A 21,871-nucleotide genomic window follows, 5' to 3' on the forward strand; every position below is an offset into this window, starting at 1 on the left:
CAATTTAAGTCTGAATTTGGCAATAAGGAGTTCATGATCTGAGCCACAGTCAGCTCCTGGTCTTGTTTTTGCTGACTGTATAGAGCTTCTCCATCTTTGGCTGCAAAGAATATAATCACTCTGATTTCGGTGTTGACCATCTGGTGATGTCCATGTATAGAGTCTTCTCTTGTGTTGTTGGAAGAGGGTGTTTGTTATGACCAGTGCATTTTCTTGGCAAAACTCTATTAGTCTTTGCCCTGCTTCATTCCGTATTCCAAGGCCAAATTTGCCTGTTACTCCAAGTGTTTCTTGACTTCCTACTTTTGCATTCCAGTCACCTATAATGAAAAGGACATCTTTTTTGGGTGTTAGTTCTAAAAGGTCTTGTAGGTCTTCATAGAACCATTCAACTTCAGCTTCTTCAGCGTTACTGGTTGGGGCATAGACTTGGATTACTGTGATACTGAATGGTTTGCTTTGGAAACGAACAGAGATCATTCTGTCGTTTTTGAGATAGCATCCAAGTAGTGCATTTCGGACTCTTTTGTTGACCATGAATGGAGTGTTTAGGGATCTGTATAAATGAACCAGTGGTTCAATTCATGACAACTACTACAGGATCTGCCACCTCAGAATATGGAAGAAATTTTTGATGAACTCAGGACTGGCAAAATCCCAAAAGGTGGGCCAAGGAGTGGACACTTCTCATGTGAGCCAGCTGAAGGCCTTACCTCTTTGACTGAACCACCTAAAGGACCTGGTTTTGGTGTGCAAGCTAGCCTTTAACTTATATTCAACTGTATATATGTTGCTGGAGAAGTAAAATATGAATCTCCTATCTACATAAAATAAAATACGTTTTGCACTAACTTTTCAATGGAAAACTTGAGAAATCTTCAAGAGGGCAGACCACTGAGTGCCAACACAACAGCACCCCCGCCCCGCCCCGCCCGAGGGCTCTCACCGAGTCCTGGACGCGGACCTCCAGCCGCCCGTCCTGCACCACATAGATGCTGTTGTCCAGCTCCCCCGGCCGGAAGATGTACTCCCCTTCCAGAAGCTGCACAAAGACCATGTGTTTGCAAAGTTCCAGGAATAGCGGCTTCTCAAAGTGACCCAGGACCCTACAGAAAACAGAACATGTGGGACACCTTCAGGAAGGAGGGGAGGGGCAGAGGCCACTGTCCCTGCTGGCCAGACCACAGGGAGAGCTTCCAAGGGCCGCAGAGCCTGCAGCACTAGCGCCTGGTCACCAGCAGGACAGGAGCCTGAGGTTTAGGAATCCTCATCAGCTGCTGTTCCAGGAGCTCAGAGAACTCTCAGGCTGTGCCTGTGCGTTTGAGCCAGGTGTGTAACCAAGGGCAGTTAGTGAAGTGCTGGAAAGAGGGGTTGGGGCTTCCAGGGAGAGACGGGGAGCCAGACTTTCAATCTTCCATCCAGCCACTCACTTCCCACACTCGCTCTGCATCGTCCTGAGAAGCAGACACACATGGGAAAGAACCAGCGAGGAGGCTCTGCTCACCGCCAGGAGGGCAGTGACAGCCAGAGGAGAGAAGCTTTGCCAGTGATAAAAGAAATGATCACAGGTTGAGATCCAGAGAGGTCATTCTGGCTGCTACATGTGCGAACACCCACTTTATGCTCAATAGACAGAATATCCTATTTGTGGCTGATCAAACACACACTGTACATCTGCTTTAATTATTAAAGGGCACACTTACTGAGGCTTCCCTGGTGGCTCAGAGGTTAAAGCGTCTGCCTGCAATGCAGGAGACCTGGGTTCAATCCCTGGGTTAGGAAGATCCCCTGGAGAAGGAAATGGCAACCCACTCCAGTATTCTTGCCTGGAGAATCCCATGGACGGAGGAGCCTGGTAGGCTACAGTCCACGGGGTCGCAAAGAGTCAGACACAACTGAATGACTTCACTTCACACTTACTGATGCTGAAGCTGAAACTCCAACACTTTGGCTACCTGATGTGAAGAACTGACTCATTGGAAAAGACCCTGATGCTGGGAAAGATTGAGGGCAAGAGAAGAAGGGGACGACAGAGGATGAGATGGTTGGATGGCATCACTGACTCAATGGACCTGAGTTTGAGCAAGCTCCGGGAGTTGGTGATGGACAGGCGTGCTGTAGTCCATGGGGATGCGACTGAGCGACTGATCTGAACTGAACACTCAGCAGAAGAACGCCCACATTAAAGATAAGGGCTCAGTGCCTCCCGTCCTGGGCCATCAGCCCTGGTGCTCCTTCCACGATAAGACTCCCTTCCCAGTTGTCAGTGCCATACTGACTCGCCGTGTACGTGCTGATCTGGTTTTGATTTCTTTCTGATACCCTGAAGGAATGTATCCGTGACTAGTTTAATATTCTTCATTAGACAAGATATAAAACTGTGCTGAAAACCACGCTTCTCTGGAGAAGCTCCTCAGAGCTGTCTGAGAGGCTGTCTTCTGGGTTACAGTCCTCAGTTTGGCTCCAATAAAACTCTTTTCTATTCCTGTTACACACTGTTTACTGATTTTTTTTTGTCGACACAACCATCAGTGGCCGCAGGGAAAGGACACCTCGGAGGCCAGGTGAGCACACAGAAAGCCTCCAGGCCCACCTCTCTCTTACCGGACGTTTTTCAGCATGTACAGAACTTCTGACGGCAGGTGAGAATTCTTCACATCAAACTCTGTGAGGTCAGCCTCCAGCAGGGAGGGCGGGGGCTCCTTTGGCTGCAAGGTAGGGTATTCCTTCTTGAACCGCAGGATCCTACAAAGCAGAGGCACACACCTGGAGCAGAGGCCCAAAGGGGCTCAAAAGCAGACAGCAAGGAGCTTCCCTGGCGGTCCAGTGGTTAGGAATCTACCCTGCAATGCAGGGGACGTGGGTTTGATCCCTGGCTGGGGAACTAAGATCCCACATGCCACAGAGCAACAAAGCCTGAGTGCCATGACTAAGATCTGATGCACCCAAATTAATCAATTAAATATTTTAAAAATTAAAAAAAAAGAGCATTTAGGCTGTGAGACCCATAGCAGGGAAGCCACGGATAGCCCACTGGGGAGGGCAGCTGGGACCTGACTGGTCTGAAGGGCATTCCCAGTACCTCTTGGCCAAAGATAGCACCTTGGTCCTCTTCCTCACCCGCTGTCGGGGAGCAGCTGTGTTCCCCACAAGTGTGTGGGGAAGCGTGGTCACCTGCAGAATGAGAGGGGGAGGCTAAGTCTGGACTCTGAGACCTGTGAGATCCAGTTCCCAGTCTCAGGGTCGGTTCCGGCCCTCAGGACGTGGCCCCTGCGGGCCTGACACCAGCATTCCGGCCTGGCCCCACCTGCTCGCCTGCCCAGGACACAGGGAACCTCCTTGGCGCTGCTGACAGCGAGGACACAGGGCCACATCCCCAGACAGCCCGTGCCCCGAGAGCTCCGACGTCCTCGGCCCTACGTCCTTCTCCTGGAAGGCTGGCCAGCGCCCTCCTCCTCACACCTGTCACGCTGGTACATGCAACCCCAGTGCCTGCACACCCTCCCAGCCTGGACAGCTCTTTGTCCCCCTCACAGTCCAGGCCCACTAGACCGCTGCAAACAGCGCTGCCGAGGAGGACAAAGGGCCTGGCTCCTACCCAGGCGTCAGCCGGCCCCCTTGGGCAGCTCCCCAGCTGCGTCTGCCCCATGGTGCTGGCTGTGGATGTCGGTGTTGTCACCATGACTCCTCCTTGCCCCCAAGGGGTTCTGGCCCCACCAGACCATGTTCCTGTCTTCCTTAGACCAAATCCAGCTTGCCACCACACAGTCCTCAGTGGGGTCATCCGTGGACAGCTCCAGGTCCAGCCACACACGAGCGCCTTGAGACCTGCTCGCAGGTCATCCCATGTGGCCCCACACGAGACTGCAGCAGCCCGCACACCACGTCCCAGGGCCGCCCCCGCCAGACACGGCAGCCCAAACCAACCTCCCTCTCAGAGCACTTGACCCTGAAGAGGAGAAGGAGCCACCCAGGGACACCCATGTGTCTGACAGTTCAAGTTCTTCTACAAAGAACACAAACTAACTGTGTATCTAGAGAAAAGTAACAAACAAAATATTTTTACACGTCAGCAAATGTTTCAAGCATGCTTCTGCGGCACAGTAAGCCTCTGGGAGTCTGCTGAGCCCTTTGTCCTCAGTGGGTGGGAGGGCGTGGGGCCCACCAGCAAAGGCTGCTCATTCCCAAGATGGTTGTGACACTAGGAAGTAAGGCCTGGGAGTTTCCACCTTGCAGGGCCCGGCCCCAAATCATGGGAGGCCCACCAATCTACACCGCAGCCAGGACCTTCTGCTTGACCCACTCGGGGATGCTCCTGGGAGGGGCTTCTGCCCTCCTTCATGGCTCATTTCCTCTCTAGGTCAGACCTTCCCCAAACCCCGGGGCCCTGCTCAACCCTAGGCACAGTCTGAAGCCGACCCCTCTGAGGGAGGAGGGGACCCGCAGCGTGAGTTACCTTCCTCATGATCTTCCTGCCGTAGAACATCACCTTGTCTCTCTTCCGGAACCTGTACTGAGGACTGGGCTGCACCTGTCCTGCAAGGGGGGCCAAGGGGCGCCAAGGGGCTGCCTGAGCACAGGTGGGCCATCTGTGTGTGCACACTGAGCTTGTCCTGCCCACTCTGTGTCACACAGCATCTTGTTCCTGGGCTGTGACACACCCAAGCAGAGGAAGCGGTACTTCATCTCTTCTTGGAAATGAGAGCCAAGAGAGTTCAGGATACAGTTATATTCCATGGATCTGATGAGCTGTCGACAGGCCAGCAGTTTTCAACAAAAGCCACTATGCCTTGAGAGCTATTTGTGGGAGCTTAAAATATGGGGAGAAATCACCCGAATCTCCCACCCGCTCAAGCCCTCTTTTCCCTCCCCTACTGGAGCCACAGCCTCAAGCAAGATACTCACGGAATTGGCTAACCCTTCTGTACACAAAAAAGATGGTGGTGCCAATGAGGGCCAGGGCCAGGAGGACTCCAATCACAATCCCCAGCAGCTGGGCAAGGTCATAGACAGAGCACCCATCAGCAAGGCACCAAGACCCCCCAACCCCAAACACAGGCTGGACACAAAGGGCCCCGGGCGGCCAAGGGTGAAGGGGGCCGCTGATTCTGGGGCCCGCCCATCACCTGGGAGCAGTGAGGTGGTTACCATGGTGGACTGGGAATGCTGCTCCATCAGCTCCAGACCCCAGGACCATAGGGTGGCCAGATAGAAGCCCACCTAGGGGAGAAGCCTGCAGTCAGGAAGGGCCAGGATGGGCACAGCCCCAGCTTCTCAGGGAGCAAGAACAGAGCTGTGGGTCAGGGAAAAAGTTGGCAGCCCTGGAGACCTCCAAAATGAAGCGGGCTTTCAGGAGGCAGACGGCCTGAGTCTCAGTCTGCTCTGGAGAAGGGCTACCCACCCATAGGATGGCTGGGCAGGGCCAGCAGCTGCGCTGCACTGACAGCAAATGCTCTGGGCATCTGAGCCCTCCATTCTCAGCCTCCCTGTTCCTCGGGGTGCAAGTCAAGAGGGAGCAAACCTGGCTAGCGGGGGCATGCAAAGGCCTCTTCTCCAGTGCCCTCTCATCACAAGCAGGACCACATGCTGCTGGCCCAAGGGCGGACGCACGCCCACACAGCAGCAGTGCTAAGAAACCCTAACGAGCCAACTGGATTTTGAGAACATTAAATCCAGCACATAGCAGCAAAGGGCTCCCAGGGAGGGAGTTAACAAGGAGCTTCAGAATCCCAGACCCCAGGGAGAAAGACAGGAAGGTAAGAGAAAACAGTGAGTGTGGAACGGTGAGTGGGCAGATGGCCTGGACCTCCTATACAAGGGATGCTGGCAGGCTCCCTGCAAAGACAAGACACCAGTCAAACAAGTAACTACGCTCCACTCCTCCTGGTCCTCACATCCTTCCAAGCAGTCAGGAACAGGATGGATTGAGGGAGGGGGCGGTGTGTGCGTGTGAGTTCTGTCAAGCTTTTACATGAGTGCCAAGGACTAACGCAGCTTGCCTGATCCTTCAGAGCCAGGATCACACACAGTGCTGATGCCAGAAAACCCGAGGAGTTCAGTGCACTCAGAAAAGCGTTTCAAAAGCAGAATGTTACATCAAGACAGAACAAGGAAGTGATCCAAAGACTCAACCCTCTGAACTTGGCTCAGAAAGCAGAGGAAGCAGTGGGAGCTGCTGCCTCAGAGTGAGGTGCCCAGGCCCTCCTGGCCTAGGCTGTGTGCTTGGCTAGAGACCACCTCCACGGGGTGGCAGACAAGCACCCTCCTCATATGTGGGTCCGCTGAGCTCAGCCACCCCTGGGGTGGGGGGAGGGGAGGAGCCAGGGGAACAGTTATAAGAGTGACCCAGACCTATTCATACAGTCTCTAGTGGTTGACATCCCCGACTTTTCAGCTTTTCACTGCTGTTTTAATGCATCTAATTTTCTGTTTTAGGAATAAAAGTCTTTGTGATGTGGCTACAGATGTTCCACGGGAAAAAGGCCCTACCTCAAAGCAAGCAGGCTTCCTAAAGGGAAGCAGGAACTGACAAGTGTGACCTTGAGGAACAGAAGGGAGGGGTTCAGTCCTCACAGGGGAAGAGAGGCCCGCACACCACTCCCACAGGCAGCCAACTTCAAGGAGCTGCTGCATGGCAGCTTTCTCCTTGTCCAGAAGCGGCCACACTGGGAATTTTCAGGCTGATTCTTCACTGGACTCCTCAGGTTCTGTACCTCTGGGCCAGCGTCCTCCTCTTGCTCCATGGCTAAAAAGTGAAACAAAAGAAGAAAGACACGTTCTGAGGAGGGCACAGGTTGTACCACCTCAGGCTCACGTGCAAAGCAGTGCCTCCCAGCCCTTCTCTAAATTCCTGTCCACGTTAAGTTACATGTCTATTGACAGGAAAACTCTGATGAAACACTGTGCCGTCCATGGAGAAAACAAAGGGAGCAAGCAAAGGGAGCCACTTGCCTCTCTGTAAACAGCCCTTGTGTGGCTGCCCAAGGAACCGGGAACTGCAGCCAAGCCCCGGGCTCCTCTCCCAGTCAGTCAAAGACAAGTGTGGGCATCTGGGCAAAGGCCTAGTGCAGCTGGGAGTTCCAGGACCATGGCAAGGAGGCTGAAGCTGGGTAGGGGTAGGGGTGTGTGGCCACCGCAGGCTGTGCCCCAGACCCTGCCTAGTGGGCTGGGCACAGGATTTTCCACCAGTGTGGTGGAGCCCTGGAGGTGGGTGTGCTGGTCCCGGCTGTGGTGAACTTGAGGAGCAGCCCTGCGCACCTGACCTCTCTGCCAGGAGGAGGAGCCATGTCTAGGGCCTTTACCCTGTGGCTCCCACGTCTCTTAGAAGGGCCACAGTAAGGAAGGGTTTATCTGTTCCAAAATCCCACCCAGACAAGTCAGGGAGCAGAACGCAGGTGCAGAGTCACCTGCATTTGCTCACTGGTCTGTGCCCTGTGGGAAACTTCCTTCTCAGACGTCTGTTCAAGGACCAGCAGTTCCTTGACCCCAGCTCTACCGCCCAGCCCTGCCCAGTCCCATCTCCCGATGCCCACTAGGCTCAAGGGGGACAAAAGCTCAAGCCCCCAGCACCTGCCACACGACGGAAGCGCCGTCAGCTGCTCCGCTTGCTCCACAGCGTGGGGCCAGAGGAAAGGTGGTCAAGTCCAGGAGAACTGGGGGAGCCGGGGGCAGCAGGGCTGAAGGCTTGCAGCTTAGGGAGGGCGTAGTTAAGGCAGGGCGCAGGGTTGGAGGGTAGGGGTTAAGGGGCCGTCCGGTTGAAGGCTCTCAGGTTGGGGGGGCGTCTGGTGTAGGGGGCACTCGGTTTAGGGGTGTCGGGTTGAGGAGCACCCGGGTTGTGGGCATCGGGTTTAGGGGCGTCGAGCTGAGGGGCGTCGGGGTTGCGAGGCGTCGAGTTAAGCGGGGGTCGAGATGACGGACGTCGGGTTGGAAGCAGTCTGGCTGGGGGCGCCGGCGGCCCTGGGGGGCAGTGTGCGCGGGCTGGGGGAGATGATGGCTACCTCTCCTCACAGACTCAGACCCCTAAGCTGGCCACTTCGCGGCGCTAGACGGCGACTCACCGGCACCGCGCGCTCCCGTCCCGCCTCCCCGAAGCCCCGCCCCCAACGTCCGCGCTCCCGATATCCACCTCCCGTCGTCCGGCGCCGCCTCGAAGCGCCGCCGTCCGCCCCGCCCCCGACGGCGGCGCTCCTGGCGTCCCCCCGGGACGAGGGCTCTCCCCGCGGATTGGCCGGGCTACCGCCGGTCCCGCCCCCTCCCGGGGCCGAGGCTGCACATTCGACACGGCGCAGCCAATCGGAGCCGCTCTTCCTGCGGCGCGGGGGCCGGTGGGGCCGGAAGCTACCGAAGGCGCCGGAAGCGCAGCGCGGCGGGGCCGGAATCGGAGGCGGCTGGAGCGGGCATTGGCGTGGTGGCTGTGCGCAGGCCTCGCCATGGGCCTCCTGAGCGGGGCGGCTCGCGCCCTGGTGCGGGGCGCCGACCGTATGAGCAAGTGGACCAGCAAGCGGGGCCCGCGCACCTTCCACAAGAGCCGCGGTGCCAAGGGCGTCGGCTTCCACGGTCGCGGCGGCAAGTTCGTGCTGGTCAAGGAAATGGTCCCGGAGCTGGTGGTGCCCGACCTGGCCGGCTTCAAGCTCAAGCCCTACGTGAACTACCGCGCCCCGGAGGGTACAGACGTTCCCCTGACGGCCAAGCAGCTCTTTCTGGAGACGGCGGCGCCGGCTATCGAGAAGGACTTTAAGGCCGGGACTTTCGACCCCGAGCACCTGGAACGGTACGGGTTTGAGCCCACGCAGGAAGGCAAGCTCTTCCAGCTGTATCCCAAGAACTTCCCGCGCTAGGAGTGGTCGGCGGCCGCGCCGGATGTGCCTGCGACCGAGGACTTGGACCCTCCTCGCCCAGCCTAGTTCCGGGGTGGCGGGTGGAGAGGCGGTTCCCTCGTTTTCGTTTCTATTAAAGACCTTGGCTACCGTACGGTGTTGTTTTGGGCATCTGGCCACTGTGTAAAGGAAGCACGCCACGTGTTAGGTTAAGGCGTAGAGACCTAGGCGACGTTCTCAGGTTGCAGCCAAACCAGAACCCCTACCGAGAGGGAAGTAGGCAAGAACATGTGGCTCAGCTTGCAGGAGGGAGATAGTTCAGAAGGCAGATCCAGCCACGTGACAGCACTGGGTAATTCATCCCGAGCTCACCCCAGGGAACAACCAATGAGCACATTTATGGGTCCCAAAGCAGTTTATTTTGGTGAAACTCCCCGCCTTGGGGCAAACCTAAAGATAAGGCCACATGGGAAGTTGCTGCCAAACTGCTATGTCCCTAATAATCTATGGTCTCTTTCCTCTTTATGTTCTGTTTCAGTGCATAATTCCTCAGATCCTAATTCTGTTTAATTGATCCTTAAGCGAAATACCCTAAACTAAACCCTGGAAAAGGGTTCAACATTAATACCTTCTAACCTGTGCTGGCAGTTGTATCAGGAAATAAAGAATAGAAGCTTGTGTTTTCTGACTCAGAACACTTGCCTGTCCTATTAGTGGATGCTGAGGCGCTGACAGATGGCACAGTGGCATCTACATCTGCTCTACATCTACACCTGCAGTTCTACATCTGCTCCTCCAGAGGAGGAGGGACTCACCTACTGGAGTCAGACCAGTCACAAGCCCAGTACTATGGAGTTAAGCTGTGTCCAGGTTTAACTGAAGCCACAGTGAGGAAGCGTGACTAATCCACCATAGGACTTAACATATTTCAAGTTTATGGTATGCTAAAGCAATACACCCTTCTTTTTGGTTATTTGCACAGGAAGCTATACAAGCACTTCTGGTGCCATGATCTTTTTTAATGTTCATATAAAACTACTTTGGTATTATAAAGTAGCTTTAAAAATTTTAGTTAATGTAAATAGTTGCTTATATAAGTCCTAAGAACCGAAAGTCAAAACACAGGAAACTGACAAGTTTGCTAGCTGGGAACCAAACCCCTCCTCCACCCTACCCCCTGCTGCCACAGAGCCGCAATTTTGAAGGGCCCAGTAGATAAGGTTTATCTGAGAGGCCAACAGCTTTTCTATTTACTGAGAAAATTCCACAGATGCACTGAGCCCCATACAGAAAACATGTAACCAAAATATTAGTGAGACAGTCTGGGGTCACTTCATTCTTAAAGAAGATAAAGATGTACTCAAGTTTTATTTGTGGAAATTGTCTTTACCATGTCAAACCAAGCAAGGTCTTCCCCAGCTCAGATGTTCTCCCACTTCCAGAGGTGAAGAACATGATTATAAAAAGAGCAAGTGGCCAGAAGGTTGATGTCAAAGTCTGCTGCCTCCAGATCCTGGTCGCAGTCACAGATCTTGATCCCTGTAGTAGGCAGCCGGCCATCCTTCTTGTCCTCTGCAGATGGCTGCAGAGGAGCTTCTAGCTTGCTTCCATTCTGGGGTGTGGTGCCACCCACTCCATCACTGTCAGCTAAACACTCTGAAGAGGGTGCTGGTGACGGGTCTGCAACCTTCAGGGTAGGGTCCTGGTCTGCTGTTCTGGCTTCTGGGTCACTGCCAGGGAAGGACGGCTGGGTCTGTGGCAGACGGCAGAAGTAGAGCCAGGACCAGTCGATTCCATACACCAGCGAGTTGGGCAAGGGGCAGGACAGAGAGATGGCTTCCTGTTCTCCCTCTGGAGCGAGATGGGAGGACACAGGAAACTTAGCCAGAGTTAATCTCATCACCCACCCCCAAGAGACCCTGCTGCTGCTACTAAGTCACTTCAGTCGTGTCCGACTCTGTGCGACCCCATAGACGGCAGCCCACCAGGCCCGCCATCCCTGGGATTCTCCAGGCAAGAACACTGGAGTGGGGTGCCATTTCCTTCTCCAATGCATGAAAGTGAAGTCGCTCAGTCGTGTCCAACTCTTAGCGACCCCATGGACTGCAGCCTACCAGGCTCCTCAGCCCATGGGATTTTCCAGGCAAGAGTACTGGAGTGGGGTGCCATTGCCTTCTCCGCAACAGACCCTGCCCACCCTCAAAGAGAAACTTCCAAGAGCAACCACCGTGTGTCACGCAGAGCACTGCTGAGACACAGACAGACAAGGAGAGAAGGGCAGGCCTTCATCCTGCAGTGAATGCGCTCTGTGTGCCTGAGAGAGGAGGCATCCTGCGCCACGGAGCTCCCATCCAGGGCGCCTGAGGACTCTGAGCCAGACAGAGGGAATGGGGTGTATCAGAAATGAAGGGAACAAGCACACGTGAAGCACACCACAAGGAAAGCTTGGTGTGTGTGAGAAACCACACAGGTGTGGATGTGGTGAGTTGTCATCTGGAACTAGCAACATGTCAGACGTGTCCCGGCACACAGAGCTCCCTTAGAGAGTCTGGATTTGAACTGGGAAAGGAGTCATTCACTGCCTGAGCAGTTGTCCTTGTGGTGAGTTGCTATGGCAACTCTGAAGATGAAGGGCAAGACTGGAAAATGTTAGACCTCGTTCTGGACAGAACATTGCTGAGAAAGGATGAGAAGTGACACGTGACCAGGGAAGACATGATGAGGGCCCCCTGGTGGTCTGTGGTAAAGAACCTGCCTGCCAGTGCGGGGTAAACTGGTTCAGCCCCGGGTCTGGGGGACCCCAAGTGCCGTGGAGCAGCTAAGCCCGTGCGTCGCAACCACTGAGCCCGCGTGCCCTAGAGCCGGTGCCCCGCAGAAAGAGAAGCCCCACAGTCAGAAGCGCCACACAGAGCTAGAGAGGGGCCCTGCTCTCTGCAACCAGAGAAAAGCCTGCACTGTAATGAAGACCTAGCCAAAAATAAACAAATAGAAATTTGAAAAATAAACATGATGCGGTGTCTCCAAACGTGAGCTGGTCAAGGGTCCAGGTCAAGGCTGAGGCTGGTAAAAGCAGCTGCAGAAAACTTGTGGCCAGTGAGCTGGGGATGTGAAAACTGGGGATGTGAAAATTGTCACCAGCCGCATCCCCAGTGTAGGGATCAAGGCCACAACACTCAGAATTGTGGTCAGACTCTGAACCATGACCAGAGTGAGCAGTGAAGAGGAGAGGCCAAAGCTGGCATCAGGAAACAGACCAAGAATACAACCAACGCACCAGAGATCCTCCCCAAGCCAGGGCTTTGCCTGAGCAGAGGAGGCTCCAGAAAGAAGCCCGGTGCCGAGCTCTCCCGGAGAGCAGAGAGGCACCTGGCACCAGCACAGAAGGGAGCTCCAAGGAGACCGCCTTGCCCCTCGCTGTGAACATCTGGGGGCCTGGGAGGCAGGGTCGCTGGCACAGCCAAGGCCCATGACACTTTCACGTCCCACAACCACAGGCAGCACCCACACGTGGTCCAGGCAGACACAGAACCCTCCTGCCGCAGGGCAGCACCGCACGGTAACGCGGCATGCCTGCTGCTCAGGGCCACCACAGCGAGAGCTAAGCAAGCACGCTGCGCAGCAGGCGGTCAAAAGGCTCCATGAAGGAGAAGGAGTACAGGCAACACTGACCACAGCTCACGAAACAAAATCAATCGTGGTCAAAAGACAAAAACAGTGTTTCCACCTGGGAAGTTTAAAACCTTCTACTAAACCACACTTGGATAAAAGGGGAAACACAAACTTGAATCACAGAATTTCTTCATAAAAATGAAAGCAGAATCACCACATATCAGAACCTAAAACTGTGCTTAAATCAGAGAATAATTCAGACATAAAAACACTTAATACAAAGCAAAGTAACAAACATAAGTGAATCGTAGTCCCAACTCAAAAGAACTAAGGAGGCAGAAGGAGAGAAACGACGAAGGTAAAAGACGTTGACGAGGTGGAGAGGAGCAACAACGCGGTGATAACGAGAAGTCAAAGCCTCCTTCTTAAAGTGTACACACTACTAACTGGTCGAATTAAGGACAGAGACACGCATATTTGTGTATTTGTATAACTATACAAAGTAAAACATGATAAAGGGAGTAACTATTAGGAAACTTTGACCCCAGTAGAGACACAAAGCATAAACAAAGCAACTTTGACAGAAAAATATAAAGTTCACACAGAATCATCATTCAAAAATTAATCAGGCCCAGATAGTCATAGGAGAATTTTCACTGCATCTTGAATATAAAGATAACCCAAATGACATATACATTATTCAAGACATGATAAAATGATAAAAATTTTTTCACATTTTTTGTTTTGATTTTCACATGAACGAAACATAATGCTGATAAATAGCATAAAAAAATTTCGCGTCATCTTTGAACATTATTGAAAACCCCAAATAAAGTATGCACCAGGATGCAGCACTACACTGAAGAAGACAACCTGTCTTCCAAAGGAGACACACACGTGGTCAAAAGGCACCTGAAAATCATCAGAGAAATGCAGTAAAAATCACAATGAGATATAACTTGACACCTGTCAAAATGGCCATCATCCAAAAGACCACAAACACCACGTTAGGGGGACTGCGGAGGAGAGAGGACTCTCCCACACCGTCAGTGGAAACGTAACTGGCACAGACACTGAAGAATGGCACGGAGGTTCCTCAAGGAACTGGGCACGGGCCTACCAACCACACGATCTAGCAATTCTGTTCCTACGTACATGTCCAAAGAAAGTGAAAAAATTCAAGGACAGGCACCCCAGTGTTCATATGTGCGTATGCCCGACTCTGAGGCTCTACGGACTGTAGCCCACCAGGCTGCTCTGTCCATGGAGTTTTCCAGGCAAGCATACTGGAGTGGGTGACCATTTCCTCCTCCACGGGATCTTCCCGAACCAGGTATGGAACCCACACCACTTGTGTCTCCTGCATTGGTGGGTAGATTCTTTACCACCGCACCACCTGGGAACCCCTCTAATGTTCATACAGACAGAAGGCAGAGATTCATTCAGTCGTGTCCAACTCTTTGCAACCCCACAAACTGTAGCCTGCCAGGCTCCTCTGTCCATAGAATTTTCCAGGCAAGAATACTGGAGTGGGTTGCCATTCCTTTCTTCAGGGAATCTTCCTGACCCAGGGACTGAACCTGGATATCCCGCATTCCAGGCAGATTCTTTACCATCTGGGCCACCAAGGAAGCCCTCTAATGTTCACAGCAGCATTATTCACAGTCGCAAAGTCAGACATGACTAAGCCGCCAAGCACAGCACAGAGAGCTAGCGGTTACCAGTGAGGAGAGGGGAGGCAGGAGGGCAACATAGAGACAGGGGGTTGAAGATACAAACGATGTGTGTGTGCTCAGTCGCTCACTGTGTCCAACTTTCCATGACCCCTGGACTGTAGCCCACCGGGCTCCTCTGTGCAGGGGAATTTTACAGGCAAGCATACCAGAGTGGGTTGCCATTTCCTGTTTCAGGGGATCTTCCCGACCCAGGGACTGAACCCACGTCTCTTTTGTCTTTTGCACTGGCAGGCAGATTCTTTACCGCTATGAGATCTGGTAAGCCAAGTTACAAACTAAACTATCATATATAAAATAAATATGCTACAAGGATATATTGCACAGGGACTTCCCCGGTGGTCCAGTGGTTAGGACGCTGTGCTTCCACTGCACGGCGTGCAGGTCCGATCCTTAGTAGGGGAACTGAGTTCCTGCATGACGTGCAACAAACCCACCCCAAAAAAGGATATATTCAAAATATATATATTTGAAATAGATATATTCAGTATATACATGTGAAATACTGGGCTGGATGAAGCACAAGCTGGAATCTAGATTGCCAAGAGACATATCAATAACCTCAGATATGCAGATGACACCACCCTTATGGCAGAGAGCAAAGAGGAACTAAAGAGCCTCTTGATGAAAGGGAAAGAGGAGAGTGAAAAAGCTGGCTTAAAACTCAACACTCAAAAAACTAAGATCATGGCATCTGGTCCCATCACTTCATGGCAAATAGATGGGGAAACAGTGGAAACAGTGACAGACTTTACTTTCTTGGGCTCCAAAATCACTGCAGTTGGCAAATGCAGCCATGAAATTACAAGATGCTTGCTCCTTGGAAGAAAAGTTATGACAGACCTAAACAGCATATTAAAAACCAGAGACATTATTTTGCTGACAAAAGTCCGTATAGTAAAAGCTATGGTTTTTCCAGTAGTCATGTATGGATGTGAGAGTTGGACCATAAAGAAAGCTAAGAGCCAAGAACTGATGCTTTTGAACTCTGGTGTTGGAGAAGACTCTTCAGAGTCCCTTGGACTGCAAGGAGATCCAACCAGTCCATCCTAAAAGCAATCAGTCCTGAATATTCATTGGAAGGACTGATGCTGAAGCTGAAATTCCAATATTTTGGCCACCTGATGCAAAGAACTGACTCACTGGAAAAGACCCTGATGCTGGGAAAGATTGAGGGCAGGAAAAGAGGAAGACAGAGGATGACATGGTTGGACAGCATCACCGACTCGATGGACATGAGTTTGAGCATGAGTTGGTGATGGACAGGGAGGCCTGGCGTGCTGCAGTCCATGGGGTCGCAGAGAGTCAGACACGACTGAGCGACTGAACTGAACTGTGCAGCACAGAGAGTACAGCCAAGATTTTATAGTAACTATAAACAGAGTATCACTCTTAAAAATTGTAAATCACTATATTATATATCTGAAACATAATATTGTAAGTTAACCATACCTGAATAAAAGAAAATTTTTTTAATTAAAAAAAAAAACTACTTTGACAACTAAAACAAAACAAAACCATAACCAAGTGTGATTTATTCCAGGAATATATATTCCATATTAGAAAATCCATAAACAAAATTTACTATATAAATATATTCAAGGAGAAAAATAATACAGTTCAACAGATAGTATAAAAGCATTTGACAAAAAAAAAATCAACAATTCCTGATTTTAAAAATACTCAAGAAAACAGAAATTGATGAATACTAAGGACAGGCGGCTCAGACGTGAAGAGTCTGCATGCGATTAAGAGACCCAGGTCCGATCGCTGTGTTGGATAGATGCCCTGGGGATGGGAATGGCTCCCCACTCCAGTGCTCTTGCCTGGAGAACCCCATGGACAGAGGAGCCTGGCAGACTGCAGCCCAGGGGCTGCAAAGATTCAGACACGACTGAATGACTAACACTTTCACTTTTCTTTCAAGGACACACTTTGCTGCTGAGTCGCTTCAGTCGTGTCCGACTCTGTGCGACCCCATAGATGGCAGCCCACCAGGCTCCCTCGTCCCTGGGATTCTCCAGGCAAGAACACTGGAGTGGGGTGCCATTTCCTTCTCCAATGCAGGAAAGTGAAAAGTGAGAGTGAGGTCGCTCAGTCGTGTCCGACTCTTGGCGACCCCATGGACTGCAGCCTCCCAGGCTCCTCCGTCCATGGGATTCTCCAGGCAAGAGTACTGGAGTGGGGTGCCATCATGGGAACTAGCAGGGCCCCTCTTCAAGGTCAGGAATAAGGCAAGATGTCCTCCACTCTTTTTTAAAATTGTACTGGAGACACCAGTAAATGAAGTTAAATGAGAAAATAACTAAAGGCATTCAACTTGGAAAATAAAGAATAAAACTCTTACTTTTTGCAGATGACACAATATTTACTTGCAAAACCCAAGGAATCAATAGCAAAACTAACGGAAACACACGTTTATATTGGCAGAATATGAAACTACCAACAAAAAAACCAACAACGTTCAAATAGACAATAATTTAGTTAGAAGATACAATGAAAAGAATGCCCACCTACAAGAGCAACACAAACGTTAGATCACTGAGACATAGACTTAACAAGAAACGTGCAATGGGTGCACACAGAAGAGAAGTCAGTTCTTGTGGACTGGTTCAAAACTGGAAAAGGAATACAACAGGCTATATATTGTCACCCTGCTTATTTAACTTATATGCAGAGTACATCATGTGAAATGCTGGATTGCATGAATCACAAGCTGGAATCAAGACTGCCAGGAGAAATATCAACAACCCCAGGGATGCACATGACACCACCGTGAAGGCAGAAAGTGAAGAGAAACTCAAGAGCCTCTAGATGAAGGTGAAAGAGTTGAGTGAAAAAGCTGGCTTAAAACTCAACATTCGAAAAACTAACATCATGACATCTGGTACCATCACTTCATGGCAAATAGATGGGGAAACAATGGAAACAGTGAGAGATTTTATTTTCTTGGACTCCAAAATCACTGCTGATGGTGACTGTAGCCATGAAATTAAAAGACACTTGCTCCTTGGAAGAAAAGCTATGACAAACCTAAACAGTGTATTAAAAGGATGAGACATCACTTTGCCAACAAAGGTCCATATAGTCAAAGCTATTGTTTTTCCAGTAGTCACACTGGATCATGAAGAAGGCTGAGCATCAAAAATTGATGCTTTTGAATTGTGGTGCTGGAAAAGACTCTTGAGAGTCCTTTGGACTGCAAGGAGATCAAACCAGTCAATCCTAAAGGAAATCAACCCTAAATGTTCATTGGAAGGACTGCTGCTGAAGCTGAAGCTCCCATACTTTGGCCACCTGATGCCAAGAGCTGACTCACTGGAAAAGACTCTGATGCTGGGAAAGATTGAGGGCAGGAGGGGAAGGGGATGACAGAGGATGAGATGGTTGGATGGCATCACCAACTCAATGAACCAGTTTGAGCAAACTCCGGGAGATAGTGAAGGACAGAGGAGCCTGGCGTGCTGCAGTCCATGGGATTACAGAGAATCAGACATGACTTAGCGAATGAACAACTACAAAAAGATACAAGAACAGATCTGAACAAATGGAAAGGTAGCCCTTTTCTTGAATAAGATCCTAGATGACAAATAAGTCAGTTGGGAAGTTAATTTGTATTTAACGCAATCCCTATAAAAAAACCAATAAACATTTTTTTCTGGGACAAGCTAAGTTGATACTAAGTTCAAACGTAAGAATAGTCAGGAAGCCCTTGAGAAAGACCTAGAGGAGGCAGGCAGCCCACTCTAACAAATGCACTGAATGTTTCCATGGTTGAAGAGCAGGTGTGAACACACTGAGACGGCCGGGGGGCAGAAGAGAAGACAAGAAGTGCAGGGTCCATTCGGGAAGTGCCTGCACACGAGAGCTGGTGTCTCGAGTCAGTGGGGGTAGGGGCGGGGGGAGGACGGGGTTCCGGCAACAGTGTCGGGACAGTCCCAAACACCACACAGGAGGACTTGGATCAAAATCCTAATTGTAGAAAGATGACATCCGACATGTATGAGAAAACACTGATGAGTTCCTTTAGAACCTGGCTGTCTTTTTAACTAAGATTCAAAAATCTAGACTCAATGAAAAAACCTATAAATTTAATTACACTTAAAAAAAAACCCAACTTTTGTATGGGAGGAAAAACACTATACGCAAAATCAAGGTAAGAAACAGAAAAATTATTTCCAACGTAAACCAAAGACTAAGGGCTGATGCCACTAATACAGCGGGCTGATACACAGGAGCTCTTTAAACCAAGGGAGAAAAGACCAGAAGTCAGAGAGAAAGACAAGCAAAACACAATTAAGAAAAACAGGAATACAAAACCAGCCCTTCAGGCAAGCGAAAATATATTCAGTTTCACTCCTAATTAGGGACATGCAAATTTCAACTACCGTGCGATGTTATTTCACACTCGTCAGATGCAGAATTCCAAAACGGGCGACACATTCTGCTGGCAAGGCTGCGGGGAAGCAGGCTTCTCATCCGCGGCTGGTGAGACGGTGAAGTCAGGCAGACAGCAGCCTATGACCCTGCAACCCCACATCTAGGCAGTAACCCTAAAGACGCACCTCCAACAAGCAGAAACACATTCGCAAAGCAGCATATGGAAGCAGTCCTTGTGATCATATTAGAAATAACCCAAATAATCATATAGAAAACTGGAAGAAAAAACTAGAGTATACCCACTAAATGGAGTGCTATATAACTTAAAACAAACAAACAAACTCTATGAACCAATAAGGAGTGATTTCCAGGATGTGCTTTAAAAGTGAAGTAAACAAAACATGAATTTATACAGAATATCTTTTCCGTACCAAAGGAGAAGTATGGATATATAAACATACACACTAATTTTTGCAAAAAGACACAGATTTGTAACCCTAGGCTGACGGACAGGCTGCCTGCCAGAGGTGATGGCAGCTGTGTGAGAAGAGGTCTGGCCTGCGTGTAGCTGTTCAGCTGCTCAGTCGTGTCTGACTCTGACCCCACGGACTGCAGTGCCCCAGGCCTCACTGCCCTTCACTACCTCCCGGAATCTGAGCATGCCTTTTAACACATTTTTTTTTCCTTTTTTTGGCTGCACCTTGGCACGCAGGATCTTTGCTTCCCAATCAGGGATTGAGCCTATGCCTCCTGCAGTGGAAGCGTGGGGTCTTCAGCAGTGGACCACCAGGGAAGTTCCTAATGTAATTTTCATTTCTAGAACACTGTTAATGTTTTTACACATTCAAAACCAAAATTAAATCAATGAGAATGAATAAAAACATTCTTTAAAAAAAGAAACGAACCTAACTGTACTGCAAATATAACTGCCATACAGAAGGACAAAACAACTCTAATCCAAGTAAATTGTGAACACAGCACAGTGACTAAATCAAACTAATGGAACACAGAATGGCAGGAGCATCAGACCCACTGAATGTGCAGGTTTGCTTGAGGTGTGGCACCAACAGCGCTCCACAAGCTCGGGCACACGAGTCAAGACTTGCTGGGAGCCAGGGAGATGCAGAACAGGGCAGCAGAGAGAAAGCCGTGCTGGTGGAATGAGTTAGAGGTGTCAGCATGAACTCATGTTCTGACACACACGCGTGTACACACATAAATCCACACACACAGCTACAGAAGCATGAGCACTAGTGTATATACAAACGTGTACGTGCACGTGTCTGTGCAGGCATGCAGACGCACATACACATATGTGTACACACACTCGCTATTAAGAGGATCCAGGACTTCCTGGAAAAGCAGCTTGTCCAGGGTGTGGAGAGGGAGAGCCCAAAATGAGCCCAGAGTGACCAGCCTAGCGCCACTCAACCACATGCCCAAAAGAAACATCAGCAATAAAGGGACACAGTAGCATCTCGTGGCTGCTGACCCCTCACTCGGAGGGCAGAGCGCCTCTTCCGGGAGCCCCAACACCAGCGCATAACTCGCAGTGCATACGCTGCGGACACACAGCCGTGGGCAGGCTGACAGCAAACGGCACCCCTGAGGAAGCGTGAGCACCTCTCCTAGGGTCAGACGACGGAGGCTTTAAAACAAATGTTATTAGAGATAAACAGGGACATCCTGTAATGAGAAGAGTCAACAAGTCAGGAAAACACACAAGCACGACCATACATATACACAGCTAACAAGCCCCCAAGTCTCTGAAACAAAAACTGACAGAAACGAGGGAGGAACAGACTTAAATCAGCAACGACTGCTCAAGCAACTGTGGTCCAGTTACCAGAGGAGCAGGACTGCAGACACTGACTGCCCACTTTGAGAAATGAACGACCGGACACAGCAACAAGAGCAGACAGTGGGCCCTCCCCCGCCGGGACAGAGCACACGGCCCTCCCCGGACGGACCACAGACAGGCCACAGTGAGTCCCAGGGACCCTAAAACTCCAATCAGTGACAGAGATTCAGGATGCTCTCAAAAACGTGCAAATTTAACAGCACACTACAAGGTAACCATTGAGTCAAAGAAGAAATCGCAAAGTTGGAAAATACTTTTTGAGATGAACGAAAATAAAAATACAACATACCAAACTCATGGGACACAGTGAAAGCAGTGTTTAGAAGGCAATCTATCACTGTAACTCCTACACTGAGAGAAAGAGAGGGCAGAGAACTGCCACAGCATCCACGGGACAAAGGGCGGCAACATGCAGGAGCAGAGCCGAGGGCTCAGACGAGAAAGCCTGGAGGCCACCGCCGGCAGACATGGTCGGGAACGTGCAGGGGCGCGGGCTCCTACGGAGGAGGGGACACGACCCCGGCGGGGATGCGGGGCAAGAGCGGGGTGGGGCTTCGAGAGAAGAAAACGTGAGGGACCCCTGGTGAGAGGAAGGCCAGTCCGCCTGCCGGTCGGGGCCCTGCTGGGTTCTGCCTGGAGCAGAAGAAGGAACCGGGCAGCAGCTGAAGCGGTCTGGAACGCAGGCCGCTGAGCCCGAACTGTCAGCAGTGGTGACCACCCCGTAGGCCCCGCTGGGGCTGGGCGTCGCTGGGTGCAGAGGCACCCAGATAACGGAGCCGGTCAGGCGAGGACCGCGGTTAGAGAGCAGTGGCCAAAGCTGAGGCTCTGGAGTCACCCTCATGGCAAGGCCGGGTAACTCGGGAACGTGTCAGGACAGAGGAGGAGCCTGGTGGGCAGGGGCATGGAACCGCTCACCTGCTGCCATCTGGTAGTTGATGATCGTAAAGCCGCCGTGCATGCAGGCCGCCAGGAGCAGGTCGCGCTGGAACGGGTGCCACTTGAGCCTCCACACCCCTCCCTGCACGGGCACATCCGCCAGCGGCTGCCGCAGGCTCCGCGTGTCCCAGAGGAGAACATGCTCGTCGTAGCTGAAACCCACAGATCTCAACCAGCGTGCGGTGAAGCGGGGCTCCGCGGGCAGGACACGCCTCGCAGGAGACCCGGCCCCACCCCTCCAGGACACAGTCCCTCCCTGAGCCCCCGATGCCCACACTCTGGTTCAAAGAGCGGGCTGGTCAGACACCACAGCGGCCACAGGGGTAATCGGTGCCACAGCCGGGACTCACCTTCCCGTGGCCAAGATGTTCTCACGGTGGGGGCTGCTCTGGATGCTGCACACGCCCATGGAGTGTCTGCGGGGGGTGGGGGGGTGGTAAGCAGGTGCCCTGCAGCTCCCCAACAGAAGCCCGGGGTGGGCGCGGCGGGGTAGGGGCTGAGCAAGTGCCCCGCAGCTCCCCAACAGAAGCCCGGGG

The 21,871-nt window shown here is 51.6% G+C and overlaps 3 protein-coding genes across 3 annotated transcripts in view; 1 reads left to right on the plus strand and 2 right to left on the minus strand.

Annotated features, from left to right (window-relative positions):
• Nucleotides 1-8,051, minus strand: part of PNPLA7 (patatin-like phospholipase domain containing 7) — a 66,631-nt gene extending 58,580 nt beyond the window's left edge. Inside the window, exons 1-8 of the mRNA XM_010837557.1 lie at nucleotides 7,570-8,051; nucleotides 6,714-6,745; nucleotides 5,149-5,220; nucleotides 4,906-4,993; nucleotides 4,457-4,536; nucleotides 3,083-3,174; nucleotides 2,605-2,745; nucleotides 947-1,106 (exon numbers count right to left, since the gene is read on the minus strand). Coding sequence (XP_010835859.1) covers nucleotides 947-1,106; nucleotides 2,605-2,745; nucleotides 3,083-3,174; nucleotides 4,457-4,536; nucleotides 4,906-4,993; nucleotides 5,149-5,220; nucleotides 6,714-6,743 — 663 coding nt within the window. The 5' untranslated portion in view covers nucleotides 6,744-6,745; nucleotides 7,570-8,051. The remainder of the gene's footprint in view (nucleotides 1-946; nucleotides 1,107-2,604; nucleotides 2,746-3,082; nucleotides 3,175-4,456; nucleotides 4,537-4,905; nucleotides 4,994-5,148; nucleotides 5,221-6,713; nucleotides 6,746-7,569) is intronic.
• A 271-nt stretch (nucleotides 8,052-8,322) lies between these two features.
• On the plus strand, nucleotides 8,323-8,970 carry MRPL41 (mitochondrial ribosomal protein L41). Its single transcript, XM_010837533.1, has one exon. The coding sequence runs from the start codon at nucleotides 8,430-8,432 to the stop codon at nucleotides 8,835-8,837; it is 408 nt and encodes a 135-aa protein (XP_010835835.1). The 5' UTR covers nucleotides 8,323-8,429; the 3' UTR covers nucleotides 8,838-8,970.
• A 1,182-nt stretch (nucleotides 8,971-10,152) lies between these two features.
• The window catches only part of DPH7 (diphthamide biosynthesis 7), a 20,308-nt gene continuing 8,589 nt past the window's right edge, over nucleotides 10,153-21,871 (minus strand). Inside the window, exons 8-10 of the mRNA XM_010837570.1 lie at nucleotides 21,686-21,784; nucleotides 21,315-21,487; nucleotides 10,153-10,667 (exon numbers count right to left, since the gene is read on the minus strand). Coding sequence (XP_010835872.1) covers nucleotides 10,237-10,667; nucleotides 21,315-21,487; nucleotides 21,686-21,784 — 703 coding nt within the window. The 3' untranslated portion in view covers nucleotides 10,153-10,236. The remainder of the gene's footprint in view (nucleotides 10,668-21,314; nucleotides 21,488-21,685; nucleotides 21,785-21,871) is intronic.

The sequence above is a fragment of the Bison bison genome, unplaced genomic scaffold (genome assembly GCF_000754665.1).
Source record: "Bison bison bison isolate TAMUID 2011002044 unplaced genomic scaffold, Bison_UMD1.0 scf7180017845859, whole genome shotgun sequence".
Classification (NCBI taxonomy): domain Eukaryota; kingdom Metazoa; phylum Chordata; class Mammalia; order Artiodactyla; family Bovidae; genus Bison; species Bison bison.